This window comes from Lathamus discolor, chromosome 6, assembly GCF_037157495.1.
Source record: "Lathamus discolor isolate bLatDis1 chromosome 6, bLatDis1.hap1, whole genome shotgun sequence".
NCBI lineage: Eukaryota > Metazoa > Chordata > Aves > Psittaciformes > Psittacidae > Lathamus > Lathamus discolor.
In genome coordinates this window covers 17,176,006-17,191,643 of record NC_088889.1, presented here as the reverse complement: position 1 = coordinate 17,191,643, position 15,638 = coordinate 17,176,006, and the positions used below count along the sequence as shown (strand labels likewise).

The following is a 15,638-nucleotide window of genomic DNA, read 5'->3' as shown; positions in this document are numbered from 1 at the left end:
TACACAACTGGCTCAGTCTTCTCGCACTTCTTTTTCCACCCTATGAGATGAAGGAGGGTTGGTCTATCTTACCTATGCTCTGCTCTTTTGAACCGATGCCATGCTGTGCTGTGGACTGACCTGTGTTATAGAGGTTGGCCTGATGTTTGTGTCAGCAGAGCTCCTTTACATCATCATCCTTTTGATAAAACTTCGTATCATTAGTGTGTCATTTTGTTAGCAGTGGCATCTGGACTTATGTTCCCATATCTAATTAGAAAAGGAGAGCATGGTAAAAAGAAAAAAGCTGTTTCTTTTTGGTTTTGCTGTAAGATAAGCAAGAGGTTGGCTTCTATGATTCTATTAAGGAGGTTAAGGATGGGAGTATCTGATGGGTGAGAAATGCCCAATGATAAATTGAAATATTCTGTGTCCAAGCAAAGAGTGTTTACTCCCTAGTTCTTTACCTGCCGTAAATGGGTGTTAGTCTAATTGGTAACTTAATAAACAATAAGTATTGCTATAGAGGTGGGTTTTTTTGGCCTTTCTTAGATGTGCTGATCAAGTTTCTTTTCCTGCTGAGACCAGTTCTCTTTTGAGTCATCATTTCCTCCCATTTCTTAAACTCTTCCTATTGTAGCTGATCTGAAAAGATGATGCTGTCACTAGGATTTCACAGCTATTTATGTGAAGCTTCAGTGTGAATTTCTGACATGCTGACTTGATGAGGCTTACAAAAAGGAGCAAAGTGGCTCTCCCTCCTCTAAAGGAAAATATATACCCTGGTTTCATTTTTTTTTTTAAAGTATTTTGTTTGGAAAATGTCTCATTTATGAGCATGATGGAAGGTGCTGGGACAACTGTAGGCATGGCTAGCTGGTCTGAAGTCTGAGTGTGAAAACTTGAGACCATCTTTGAAATTAGCAAACACACTCCCTCCTCAAGCTATTTTTTTTATTTAATTATTAGTCCTTTTTCTTAATGAATCCTAATTATCTAGAGTTTTACAAAATGCACAAATCCTATTTAATCTTTCCAGTTTCTTTTTATATGTGAGGATTTTTTCTGCAATAATCATAGTAACTTCCTTAGTTTGTGATACAGATGATATTGTGTCTGTACAGTATTTGCTTGGGCTGATGTAGAACTGTAAAGCCTGATGTATCTCAGAAGCTTTCCATGCCTGGAAATGACCTTGTTTGCAAGACCAGCAGCTCCTGCACTGTCTCAAAATGGTACTGCTATGTAGAGCTCCTTTAGGAGCAAGAACTGTAAGTGCTGTGACTGAAGACTACTTCCCACCTGATGGTGGAGCACATGCCTTTGAAGGCCACATAGAAGCTTCTGTTCTTGAATTTGATCTTGAGCAGAAGTTGCAACTTCTGTTCTGGGAAACTCTTCTATGAAGAAAAGCTGAGAGAGCTGGGACTGCTCAGCCCTGGCTCATGGGGATCTTTTCAATGTATGTAAATACCTGAAGAGAGAGTGCTCTTTTCAGTGGTGCCTAGTGGTAGTGACATCATCCCTGTGAACTGGGACACTGAACCTGGAACAGAGCCTCTTGTGATGGAGAACCCTTCTCTTCTCCATGATGGCTCACCTGAATATTATTTGCAGTCTGTCTTCTAAAGTCTTCATGGTTACTGGCATTAGGATAATAATGTATGTACTTTCTGCTAATGAAAAAGTGTCTGATACACTGTCATCAGGCTTAGAGCCGTGTTTTCAGGCTGTCTTATGCCTTTGATAAATACATAAATGTTCTGTAGCCAAGACCAGGTTGTGCAAATGTTCTGTTGATGATAACTAAAGCTTACTTACAGCTTTAGATGCAGGCTAGCCATGCAACTCAGTCACAGCTTCTGGTCTCAGAGAAGTAATGTCACAGTGTCCTGGTTGCTGTTGATTCTTTCATAATGTGGAGCATGCAAAGTCTTTTTCCATTAAAAGCAGCTGCACCTCTTTTTTAGTACTATGTCAAGTTTTGTAAAACTTAATCATTACTAGATGAAGATTTGCACTGTTGGCTCTGGCTAATGATAGATTTCTGAGTGAAAGGCCAAAGTACCTCTTCTAAAGAGGCACTTCAGAGTTTGTAAAAAGGAAAAAAAAGTGAACTTTGGAATTACAAAGGAGAGCTGGAAGAGCTGAGGGTTGTTGCCAACATCCAGTGGAAATGTTCTTCCCTTTTCTTGTTTATGTTTGAAAGTTGGTGGCTTCATACTGCTGAAGCCTGATGTCCACTGGTTGTTCGTGAAGAAGGTGAAAACCCAGCATCACTTGCAAAATTCCTTCTTATTGCTGTGCCAGGGCACCTTTGTGCCTAATTATGCTTTAAGGCTAGGGAAACGGACTTTCTCTTTATTTTTTTTGCCTTTTAGAAGTGAGCTTTGGTATTAGATTTACCAAAAAAACCCTTGGGAATTTGCTTTTCCAGCTTTTTACTGAGATGGACACAGCCTTCCATAAAGGACTTCTCTCCCTCAAGTCCACTAAGCTGAACCAGAATATAGAGGGAACCCGAAAAGGAGACTGATACCCCTCTGACCCATGTAGTCACTTAAAACATAGTACTTTTTGCTGATCTCCTTTGGAAACTTTTGGGTTTCTGGATGATTTTAAGAAGCAAATACATTTCCTAGTCATTGATAGTTATTGTGCCAGAACTTGCAGTGATCTTTAAGGTCCCTTCTAACCTGAACCATTCTATGATTCTTCAGCAGTGAAGAGTCATTGCACTGGGACCATGCTTTGGCTGTTTCAAGACTGTCTGAACTTTTTTCTCTGTTTCTGAACAATCCACAGTATTGCCTGATGCTTTTGTAACATAAAGCACCATCACTGTTGTGCATAACCCTGCTGAAAACCATGCACAGGCTTAAATTCCTGAGCAGACTTACAGAACCTTGTGTTCCAGATGAAGATGTGTCCTGCTTCTTAATGCCCAAAATCAGTATTACAGCTACATGAACCAATAGAGGAGCATAATAATTTCTGAGAAATATCTGGAGTGAAAGATAGAATTGCAACTGTTAACTCCAGTGAAATTTAATTTGACCTGTATTGCCAGGAAAATGCTGACTGCAGTAAAACTCTATAGGGCAGGAGGTGCGCAGGTGAGCAGACTTTAACACATTGGCAGCTTTATTTGCTCCTAAAGTAACACTTGGTTGATTGTATCTTCAGGTTGAAGTCGCTGCTTGTTTAAAAGTCTCTGTTAGGTCTGGACTTGGCAATTTTGAATTTATAGCACCTCAGGCACAATTTATTCCTATGCATGTACACTGTGCTGGTTCTAGCTTCTAACGCCATCTCTCAGCAAGCATGAAGCACCCATGCTGCAGAGTACCTGCTTCTGCAGGCACTTAGAGAAACCAAAATCATGAGCTTTCCTTTCACCCGTCTTGATTTCCTTTGTTCTTTATTAGCTCAGTGGTAGCAGACCTCATGGGGGAACTACTGGGATGGTTCCTTTGAGGGCCTTGTTGAAAGGTGTTTGATTTGAAATATGTATTATGAAATGCCCTGCATATGATCTCCTGTTCCCATGAGACAACAGCATGTCTGAAAACTTGCTAGCTGCTTTGGGTGTGGATCAGCCCAAGGAAGGTTGCACTTGAGTCATAGTGCAGATTTTTATTGCTTGGAGGTATCTTTGTTGCCAGATTTATTGTCCAGTTACAGCTTTATGCAGTTAACGTAGTTGACAGTTCATTTTTCTGTATCTTAAAACTGGATTGTTTCAGATACTTCAAAACAAGCCACATTTTCATAAATGAAATAGCTGTCTCATCATTTTTCACAGGAAAAAGTGTCTTGCTGAGGAATACTTCTCACCATCTGAACTGTAGCACATGGCACTAATATGGGTGAGCAAGGTTGATGGGTAGTTAGTGCTGGTTTCAGGATTTTAGGCTTTAACAGGCTTTTTTCTCAGAGGCAAAATGTGATGGCAGTGGAGCATCAGTGATACCAGTGTGGGTTGTCCTTGTTAGTGGGATAACAAATGCATAAACTGTCTTGCCTTGTGTCCTGAGAGAGGAACGCAGGTGGAGACCTGAGGCACAGAAAGGTGGAGATGGCCAAGGCTTGTAATAGTCAAAACAAAACTAACCAAAAAATGAAACCAAACCCACCCACAAAACCCACTGTGGTTAAATGTGTAAAGATTGTGAATCTGTAGCACTGTATTACTTCCACAGGAAGCTGGAATGAGGGGAGGAGGCTGAGCTCAGGTTGTATCACTGTCAGTATGTGCTCTAACCACTAAAACCTCCTTCTTGTCTGGGTTCTTGGTAGGGAAAGGAAGGTTGAGCAAGTTGCTGAAAATCTTGAACCTGAAGGATACAGCGCATTAATATCTGCGTGAATGAGGTGTACTGTTCAGACTGCAGTTAACTCAGTTCTTGCGTGGAAATGGGTTTTCATTCCTTTTTTTGGAGAGTGGTAGTTTTAACCTTGCAGAGATGCTGTTCCTTGTGAGCTTTGCACAGCCTTGGCCCTATGGAGCATAACATGCCCATGTCAGCATGGAGCCGGAAGTACTTCATACTTGTGAAAGTTTCAAGTGTTGGCCAAGTCCAAGTATGGTCACAGAGCTTCTCAGCAAAACTTGGCATGCCATCTCTTCGAAAGAGACTTTAAGGTGTTTTTTTCTGTTTATGCAGAGCATCTTGAAAGTCCTGATCTACCACATTTGGCCATTTATGAGCAGAATAGATTTTCTTATAGAGTAATATGTGGCAGTGGGAGAAATGTTTTAGGAGCTGCAGACTTCTTTTAAAAAGCACCATTTTACACCAGTCTTGAAAAGGATGCAGCAGCTTTCTCAGAGGCTGTCTGCCCTATGACATTGGATTATTCCTTGCTCTCTAGCTTAATAACTCTCATCTAAGTTGGTCAAATGTGAATCTGGGGGATGTGTTGGGTATGCTGAGCAGGGATGCTGTCTCTGTTCTTTTTATGTCATTGTTTGCAACTGTTGGCTCATCACCTAAAGCTTGTAGATGCTGCTGTAGTCATTGCACCTTTCCTGTGGGGTGGGTGTCATGCAGATTAAATGGAGATTCAGCCACAGATGGGGACTCCACTACAAACTGAAGGACGTGGTTCGTGTTTAAGGGAGGAGGAGATGTGTAACTTTATGGCTGCTTAATTAAGATGGTTTTGCTTATGGGGCTGTTATTCTTAACACATTCCAGTGTGATGCAATTTGTGGGGACTTTCTGGCTTTGTAGGACTTTTAAAATCTTTTTTTGTGGACAGGTAGTAGGAGAAACATCAGAATAGGCAGCAGCAGGCCAAACCAATGCCCATCCAATACCCTATTCAGTGAGAGTGTGCGTGCTATTGTGGATGGATGTGTCGGCAGTTCTGTAATACATGGCTGGCTGTCCAATGTTATGCTCTGAAGAAGTTGTATTGTAGGAGAAGGAATATGCGTGATTTTCTTCCACACCTGAGCTTGCAATATTCCTTTGAATCACATTTCAGAGTATGTTTAACTTGTGTCCTACTGTTGTAGCAGATCAGCCTTGAAGGCTCTGCTGGTCTCATGTCAGCCCCAGGTCTTTATCAGATTCAGCTTTTTGGTCACCGTCCTAGCTTGGCAGATGTATCAATAAGACTCAGTGATTTGTAGGCACATTTTTCCTTCAAAACTCCCTCTGAAAGTATAGAACTGTGCAGGTCCCACCACAGTCATCTTTCCAGGGGAGTGTTTTGTTAGTACTGAAAATGGTGGGGACATGGAGAGCCTGTATTGGGACAGCAAATAGACCATTGACCATTGTATCCTGGGTTTTCTAAGGAAGTAGAAATGCTTGATGCTGTGCATGTGTCTTGGGAAGTGAAAGGAACTGTGTCCAGACCAAGTGCCTTGGTGCTGCCCCTTCTATCTCCAGACCTATCCATGTGTGCAACTTCAGCCTTGGAGATAAGCTTGGGAAACCAAATGCTTCTCAAGATTGCAGTGCAGATTCCCTGTCTCCTGCATTCTAGCCTTGATTCATGAAATGATATGCTTGTCTTCCATCAGCAAAATCTAGTTTAATACTGTTTTTCAAAAGAGTGAAATATAGCACTTGTTTTGAGAGCTGACAACGGATGAAGTGTTTAGCAGAAATTACAAGTCGAAACCAGGCTTTATGTCTTCTCAAGTTGATGGGAGCATCATCATCTGCAAAAGACATTCCACCCTTGTTTTCCCTGCTTTGTTGTTACACTCAGGATAGAAGTTTTCTTTGCAGCTCTTTGGCATGATTTCATGCCTAGTTCCTGCACACTTTTGTATGAATTTTGTATGAATTTTGTATTTTTGAATTTTGGGGCAGTGTCTGCTAGCTCTTTATGACAGCTCAAAGGAGCATGTCATCAAATGATGGCATGACTTGCTTTGCTCACTTTGTACCTGTGATCTCTTTCCATGCTTTTCTTGTGTAGTTCTACATCTGTCCTTTCACCTTGATGTAGTCACTTGCATGCACCTGCAGCTGCTTAACCAGGAGCAGCTGAGGCTGGCTGGGTGGGCATGGAAGCAAGGGGGTTATATTCCAAAGGCTTCACTTTGCTCTTGCAACATCACCTCAATCAATGCTGTTTGAAATAATACAACCCCTCCCAAATTCCTTGGCCGGAGCACAGGGAGATCAGCAAGAAGGAAGAATGCTTCTGAAAAAAGGAAGTGCGCTCTGGATATGTGTGTACGTTGCAAAGTCATCAGTCATTCAGTTGTTGACTCAAAGTTATTCCAGTTTTCCATGCTTGTTCCCTGATGAGTTATAGCCACAGATGGTAAAAGTAAGCTTTGAATTTTTCAGAATCTAGTCCTTTCCCAGATTTTATTTGTTGCTGTCTTCTGTGGTTTGGTTTGACTTTTAATTTCCTTGGGGATGCTCTACAGATGGAGAAGATAGTGCTCGAAAAGTGAATTTTGTTCAGGATTATCAAAATTACTTCTAATGGGAACAGTAGCATTCATCTCATCCTTTTTGTTGTTTCTGACAGCCACAGGATGGTTTATTCTAGGGAGAAACATGGTCTGGAGAAGAAGCTGTAGCTGCTGCTTTTCTGGGATGTAGGTGTGTGGAGTGGGTGCTCAGTGGGCTCTCTGAGTACAAATGGAGCCTGTAGGACTGGCTAGAAGTGTGATGGGAAGACAGAAATAAAGCTTGTTGCTTGTAATTATAGAAGACAGTTGTTAAGTTGGGAAAAGTGATCTACAGGTAATTGCGACTCTTGTTCTGGATATATGGGATTGTGCTAAAGTGGAAGAAGCCAGAAAAAAAAAAAACGCTAGCTGGAGGTTCTGGTATTTAATACAACATCCCAAGCATTACCTGGACTGCATTAAGGTATGACTGTGTCTGGTTATCCCCTTGCTGGACTTGTAAATGAGCTGTTTGCTTATCTGTTGTATTTACAGTCTCTGTGTTGTGTTTGTCACATGCTCACTCTGCAATTTGTAAAGGGATTTTTATAATTGGCTGAAGAACACTTTATTTTAAACTTGTAAGTTTCTACTGAGCACCCTGGGGGAGGAATTACCAGTTGGCTCCTGAGGAGACCGTGTTTAGTGAAAGAGAAAGGGGAGACAAACCTTTTGTGCCTGAGCTTGCTGTGTCCACCTTAACTGGTGCTGGCGTAATCCAGAAAGGCTGCCAGGTGCTTTGGAAGAGGTGAGAGGCATTTACTGGTGTTTTGCTTTCCTCTGGAGCTGTTGTAGTCAAGTGGCACTGAAGTCAGATGTGATGGGAAGGACTTCTGGTGTCTTGATGTGGTTGAGGAGACAAAGCATCTCTGTGCACCAGGGGACAGACAGCATAGATATAATGTGGCTATACCTGCATTTCCAAAATGCAGTGGAAGGTGTTTATTCTCTGTGAGGGTTTGTAAGTGTAATGACAGAGGTATTAGTAAAGTTAGGGGAAAAAAATCACAATAATGAGAGTGTTCTGTGTTTATTCATTGCAATTTTCTTTAAAACAGTAAATGCATACATACTTGCACAGCAAAATCCTTCTCAGGGTCACTCCTTAGGCTATAAAATATCGCATCTTGCAAGCTCTTTTACCTTGAAAAGGGACAGCAAACATAACCTGGACTCTTTAAAATGTAAAATTTACCCTTAATGATGTGTTTGTTTTTTTTTTTTTTTCCTGTGGGTCTAATGATGTATTATTTTTTTCTTTCTGCTTGCTGAATCTCTGCCTGTGACCTGAGAACTTTACAAGAATTGCACTTATTTCTGCATAACGTGCTCTTCTTGGTGTCCATGAAAGAACCCAAATCACTTGGCTTTAAGTTGAAAGATTTGTATCTAAAGCAAACTTTTGCTGTCTAACATCAATAAGGATCTGTATGCTCTAAGAAAATCTCTTGTGGGCAGAATATTTCACATCTTCTCTTGCTTTCCTCCCTGCTCGCAGTCTTATCAACGGGAGTTTTCAATGATTAAGCTACAGTTTATGCTAACAGTGACAGCAAGAGTGTGCTGAAGGCTAAGGCAAGCTTGTGGAAGTGCCTTGTAATTCAGAACAGTGGGAAAAGTGTTGAAGTTATCTTGGCTGAATAATACAAATTCATATTACCAGCATATTGCTGAAAACATGGGGTTGATTTCCCGTGTAGCTGGTTCTTGTGTACTGTGCTGCGGGGCCTGCGGTTATGTATTGCACAGGTTATCTTCCTCTCTTGTGCTGGTTCTTTCAAGTCACTCTAAGGTGCATTTGGAAGAGCAAGTGATGAGAGGGAATGAGCAAAGTCAGTCTGAGCTGTGTGTGCACAGTGTGAAGTGGGAGAGAGCCCCTAGCAAAGCTTGTGCTGGCTGAACACCAGGCACAGTCCGGTATGCAGGACTAGATGGCGCTGGTGAGCTGCCTTTCCCTTACAAGACTTACGTTGTCAGATCAGACTTAGAAATGTTTTCAGCTGCAAGGTGGGATGACGCAGACCTAAACTTTTGGCTGCAGTGAGAAAGCTGCTCACACAAATGAGCATGATGCTGTGCACATTTATTCCATGGAGAAGGCCACAGAGAACTGCATAAGCTAAGGTCAGTGGTGCAAGTACCCAAGTACCTTACAGTCTTGTCCTTTCAGGCTCCCCTGCTCTCCGGGGAAGCAGATGTAGAAATACTCCATCTATTTTCGACAGCCAAAGTAACTCCTTTTACTAGACTAAATAAAAGGGCAGGCAGGAGGCTTTAAGTTCCTTTAGGAACTTTTAGGGCAAATAGAGATGCTGAATTTGAGGCACTGCATTTAAATATAAAGTTTTGTCCCCATCTTTGACTCCTTGGTAGTCTAAGGTGGACCTACATGTTGTGTCCTCTGCAAAGCTTGGGGTTGCTGTTTATATTTCACCCTTTTTCAGGCAGGGTGGGTTTGAAGCTAAAACTCTGTTACCCTGTTTGGGGCTTTAGGATGTAGAGTAAGGAGGAAAATTTCAAAACAGGAGTTTCATGATACAAAGCATCCAAATGTTGTAATATGGGAGTCAAAGCTAATAAGCATTATCTTGGGCTTTCTTGGAGATAAAAAAAGGCTCTTACTCAGATTCTTAAATTCACAGGCATGATTGGGACTGGAGTTGAGAGCTCAGGGTGAAACTTCTTGCATGGATGGCTAGATCAGGGTCTTACGCATGTTACTAATGACTGTTGGATGTTTTTCACTATGCTACTTATATCATTCACACACGCTGTTCATTCTGTGTTGTGAACTACCTTTGCATCTTCAACTGCAGTCATCACATACATCTCCGAGATGTCACGCAGAGTTGAATCTCAGCAATCTTCTCTTTGAAGGCTATGACATTTATCCTCAGAACTGCAGGATGAAGACCAAAGCTGCTACAGTGATGAGGAGGAAGGTTCGCCTTAAAACTACTTAAGGAAGAGACTTACAATTGGTCTTGTTCAGGCTGAGCTGTTTGCAAGCTCATATACAGTTTTATAAGTCTTGGAAACAAGAGGGTAAATTAAGGTAAAAGCTGATATGCTCTGAAGTCAATGGAAGCTGCTCCAGCGACTTGAAGGGTGAGGGCTCATCCACAGGGACAGTGTTTCATGTGTGCATTGGTAATGAAGAAAAGACATTGCCTATTCATTGTTTTATGTGGTGAAGGCTTACTGTGGGTGTGAATCTTCCTCAGCAACAGATCATGTGTGTATAATGTTTTGGAAGACCTGAAATACTGGCTTTTGCTTGTTTTCAGTCAAAGTTTCTTTTAGTTTTTTTTTGCAATGAGCAGGAATCAGCTAAGGTTGATGCTTGATTTTAATTGACTTTGTGTAAGGGTAGAGCCAGGACTATAGTTCCCATACTAACAGTGTGCTTTAGCTGGTGCAAACCCTTCTGCTGAGCCTGGGAGCAATATTATGAGTCCCAAAGTGAGTCAAAAAGCATCATCTCTGTGCTGCCCTACACCTGTGAGGTTTGAGTTTGGCCATTTATACATGGCTTTTGACTTGAACTGTTCTCTGTTAGGGCCTGAGGGAAGAAGAGCAAAATAGCCTTTTTGAAGAAAGAGCCTGTCTGTGAATTCAGGAATGGTCTTCTCTTCCTGCTTCTGCATCCTTGCCTGTATGTTGTATGTAATGATAGTTGCCTGCATTTTGTACATTTTTTTTTTCCCATTCCTGCTGATAGGAGTGTGTTTAATATAATAATCGCTTGATATAAATTGATTTGTTTTCTTCTTTTTAATAGGAATACTGCAGTGGATCTGAAAGCGAGATAAGAAAGAGTTTCTCCTGGGAAAAGAAGCCTCTCTGCAAGGCCAGCCCTGAAGATGTGGACTGCCGTTGTATTCTTCCTGTTGATCTCTTTCTGTATATGTGAACACAGGTTTTCTGTCCTGAAAGGGAGAGGAGTCCATGTAGTGCGAATAAACATGCTTACAACTGAAAAGGAGTGCAGGCAGGCTTGTCAAAGCCTGGGTGCTTCAGGTGAGGGTCTTGTCCCTTAGCTGAAATTTCAGCTGTGTTTACTGTTCCTTAAAGGTCTTCTCTGCTCCCCTGACAACTGCCATTCTTAATTTCAGTTGTTTACAGGCATTTACAGTTTTGGCTTCTCTGTAAAGTCCAGTGGTGCTAAATAACTGATTAAACTGAATCCAGAACAACCATTTCCCAGGGCCCTTCTAGCTTCTGTAAGAAACAGCATGCATGTGTTCTTGGTGTGCACTGGCAGCTTGCAAACAGTGTTAGGTCACTTGACTGGAAAATGATTATTCCATGCTGCCAGATGTTTGCAAGTGAACAGTGCTCTTGTAGACGGCTGCACTGGGATGAGTAGTCTGTGCTCACTGGTATTTATATGTGGTTTTTCTACCTCAGAAGAAACCAGTTGTATCCTGCAATGAAGGGTTAAACAAGTTTTGGAGAATGAGAGCCTTCTGCTTTCTGCCTCTGGTGTCTTTAAAAAGCATTAAACTTCTAAATGAGTTTTTCAGAGTTGTCCTTATGAAGGACTTGATCTTATCTAGCCACATGTGAAAGCTTGTGGCACCTACAAACAACTGGTGATGCTGTAGTGAAGATGAGACCTTGATTCAGATGTTTGAATGTCTGACAATCAGATTGATAGGAATATTATAAAGATGCCTTTTTGTAAAGCCCAGTGGTTTCAAACCTTTATTTTAAACATGAGACTTCCCTTCATGGTGGAAAGAAAGCACCTTTGTAAGCTGTTTTATCTAGGAGGTAAAAGATGAGTGGGTTTGTCTCCCAGGCACCAGAGCCGTGAAAACTCAAACTTCTGCTTTTTAAGGTGGTAAACCATAGAAAGATGACACATTCACACTGACTCTGCTGACACTTAGGGTATGTAGCACTGCATGTTTGTCTATTCCACCTGAGAATCTCAAAACACTGCGCATGTAATTTTAACTTCCTGATATTTTGATAGGGGTAGAAAAGGTGCTATCAGCTGCCTCGTCCTAGGGATGTGAGGAATTTAGTCCGTGGTCAGGGCTGGGAGATGATGTGAGTGCGTGCTTCATCCTGTGACTGACTTCAACCACTGGTTTTTTTTATGTCCTTCACCTTTTTCTCTCCTGCTCTGTTTTGTACAGAGCAAGTCCAGTTGAGTGTTGGCTTTATTGGGCAGAAGGGGTGGACCCTCTGGAATTAGGTGACCCTATCCATCCTCAGGATGGACACAAAACTAAACTCAGGTTTTATGTTCTGTATTAAACCCACTGGAGCAGTTTAATTGCTAGTTGTTACTTGATGGCCCATCTGCTGCACTACCTGGTGTCAAGGGAAAGGGAAAAGATGCAAGCTCTTGATATCAGTGTATTAGCCATGTGCATAGAAAGAAGGACCTGAGATGTCTTTAAGGAAAAAAAAAAAAACAAAAAAACCCAAAAAACAACTTTAGGTTTTAAGATCAGCATTCCTGCTCTTGTTCTCCATTCCCATCCCCAAAGTATGTATATTTTTGTGCTTTCTTTCATTACAAATGTGAGGCCTGAGGCTTAGGTGTCAGAATAGCTATACCTATGTAACTGTAAGTAAAGGAGCAGTGGTTGTTATTTTTTAAGGTAGTGTAGTGTTAACTTACAGGACAAGGTTGCATGGGGAGGCGTCTCATAGCTACGCTGCTTGGAGAAGTGGAAAAATAACATTCCTGGCTGGTTAGGCTCTATTCTGTAGATGTTGTGACAGCAAGGGTACAAATTACATCGCTAACTTGGAGTAGTGCAACTGTCACAAGAAGAACTTTTGCCAGTATGTTCATGTCTCAGATGTGCCCTGCAGAAAAGAGAATGGTTACTGGTCTAGCTGTTCCAGCATTGCTTTCAAATATCCACACCATCAGCCAGGATACATAGTTAGCAAACTAACATAACAAAACAGAACCCTAACCATTCTATGATTGTATCAATATCATGAGACAGTTTGACACTTCAATTGCATGCTAATAAAAGCAGCAAAACTCTCTAGGGCTGACAACATGGGTAGTAGATTTAACCTCTTTTTGTTGTCTAATGCAATGGGTTCAAGCCTCCAGATACTGCTAGGGCAAGCATCTTAGCAAATATTTGTCAATCCAGGATTCCCAGATGCTTCATGGTGAACTTGTGTTGGAAGGTAGAGACCATTTGCATCCTCAGCCATATTCAGAGCTCTCCCAAGTTTCTTCTATGAAAGCCAGTCCAGAGCTGAAGGGGAAAATCCTGGCCATCTGAGCAATTTGGCTCTGAGAACATACTTTTGGGCTCTGGGAAGAATAAAGGAAAAATATGACACGGCTGCAAGAGCAAATATTCCTGCTCACTAATTCCACACTACAACTGCTTACCTGCCTTCTGCTTGCCTATGTGTATCTGCAATTTCTTTCCAGTAGCAGCAGGCGTAAGCATGAAGTAAACCAGTTTTAGGGAAAACCTTGGCATCTGCCTACATAGTTTCCTTTAAGAATAGCTCTGAAGAACATTTGTTGTCCTTCCACATATTTTGTTCTTACTTTTTTTCCTTCTGTCTCCTAATTAGAAGTAAGCAAAAAGGAGCCACTGGGTGGCATGTGTCTTGCAGTGGACATGTCCACTGGAGCTTCAGTCTGGAGTTGCATCAGAGAGAGTATTAATCAGTACAGCTCAATAGAGGTCTCTGGTTCTCCTGGGGAGCAACAGGGAAGTTATGAGCAGCTGGATACCATCCTGAAGGCAGCAGAAACCAGGGTGTTTTAATGATGCTGACCACATTTGTCTCTTCATCTTTCTGAACTGACTGACTTGGATAAGTAGCCAGTGCAAGAGATGCTGATGGCTGTTTGTTTTCCCCTTCCCAAGAAATGGGAAATGGCATGATTTACAGTAGTAGATGGCCTGCATTTTTCCACTAGCATGGTTTGTCAGGTGAGGGACAGGAGGTGGGATTTGGAATTGGGGCACATCCAAATGTGCTTTCATTTCTGAGGAGTGGATTTTAATTTCTTGAAATGTAATTGGTTCAGCAAATGAAGAGTAAATTTCTGTGGAACTTCAAGCACTGAGGTGAGAGCTCTCTCCCATGGGTGATGAGTGGCTTCTCAGTTATAGCTCACTTCCCCTCACCCTACCCCCCTATTAAGATATGTGGATTAATGCTAGCATTTAGATGGGTCCAAACTGAAGAGCACTCTCTTTGTCATTGTCTGGGTGAGTAAATTGCTGTTGTTAGGAAATGTTGATACCAAAAGACAAGCAGGTAGGTAGGCTGCAGCGGCTATAGTGATTGAACTAATTTTCCAGTTGTTTTCACTAAGGCTGAGTTAGGATCCCTTAAGGCCTGACCTTCCAGCTGTTGTGGTTGGGGTTTAGTTTTGTTTTGTTTTTAATTCTTTAATTACAGACCTGAAGCAGTGCATTCAGTATACAGTGTGTAGTGACTCAGCTGGTTAGATTCTTGAACTGGCAGTGTTCAAGGCCAGGTTGGACAGAGCCTTGGGCAACCTGATCTAGTGGGAGGTTTCCCTGCCCATGCAGAGGGGTTGGAACTTGATGATCTTAAGGTCCTTTCCAACCCAAACCATTTTGTGATTATATGACTTTATTTTCTCTGCTGTTTTCAGGTAACCATCACTGTAATTGGTCTGTGCCCTACCAAAATTATTGCGTCCTCTTGCAGTGTCACCAGCTGAGTGTGTGCCAGAATGCTGGAGAACGAGACATCAAAGATCTGCTTGGAGGTAATGCCATGCTTCAGGCTCCTGCTAAATCTAGGATCCTTGTCCTTTTGCTTTAAATGCCTGTTTACACATTGGCTGGCTTTCAGCAGAGAGAAATGGGTTGTGAGATGCCTGCAGGATGATTCTGTAGGTGAACTTAGTCCACTGGAAAAACTGTTTCATTAGGCTTGTGAGGACTCTGGCACTTCCATGTACATGATCTGTCTTTGAGTAACTTGGATAACTGTTACTGAGTAACAGTTTGTCACCATATGGAGCGCATCATTCATTCAAGCCGTTTGCACTCCCCACACCCTCCTTTGGAAAATAAAGGCATAACAGATGTATTTATATTTTTAAGAGAAAGGAAAAATGCCTTGGCATTGCTTTTCGTGAGATTGCCACGATTTTGTGCCAGAGGCAGCAGGCTGCTTCTGTAACAGGAGCAGCCTTAGTAGCAACTGCTCATAGTGACTTTACAGTGCCAGGGTCTTCAATTTTAATTAAGTGACACAATAACAAAATGGAGCTTGTTTGAAACTGGGGAATCAGTTTTCTACAGTATGTTTCACGAGGTTGCTGTACCCAAGTTTTTTGTTGGGTTTTTTGTTTGTTTTTGTTGTTGTTTTGTTGTTTGGGTTGTTTTGGTTTTTTTTTTTTAGAAAAAAAGTTTGTCCATGGTTCTTTTGGGTTGGCAAAGCTTTCTTTGCAGTATAGCTACAGACCTTTGATAAGCAAAGGTCTTTGGTGGGATTTGTGTCACTATAAATGTAGGTCACTAATTGTGAAGGGGATTCTTCTGAAGTATGCAGGTGTAAGCGGAAATTTCCACTCAGTTTTGAGAGGTGAAAATTATGAATCTAAGCATGAAGGCTTTGTTGATGCTGTGTAACTTTGAAAGTGTGAGAGCTTCTTCTCAGGAGCTGGCATTTGTAACTCTACTCCTGTTGATAATGTGCTTCTACATTGCAACTCTGCAATTCCTTACTCCCCTTTTGTGGAAAT

At 41.7% G+C, this 15,638-nt stretch overlaps 1 protein-coding gene across 9 annotated transcripts in view; it reads left to right on the top strand.

The window, feature by feature from the left end:
- The window catches only part of C6H11orf24 (chromosome 6 C11orf24 homolog), a 36,977-nt gene that overhangs the window by 19,287 nt on the left and 2,052 nt on the right, over positions 1–15,638 (top strand). For 8 of the 9 annotated variants that reach the window (XM_065683175.1, XM_065683169.1, XM_065683167.1 and 5 more), the window contains 2 exons: positions 10,689–10,927; positions 14,538–14,654. In XM_065683175.1, coding sequence (XP_065539247.1) covers positions 10,771–10,927; positions 14,538–14,654 — 274 coding nt within the window. In that variant the 5' untranslated portion in view covers positions 10,689–10,770. Of the gene's footprint in view, positions 1–9,056; positions 10,563–10,688; positions 10,928–14,537; positions 14,655–15,638 lie in introns of those variants that run through there. The other variant, XM_065683173.1, reaches the window with a different exon arrangement.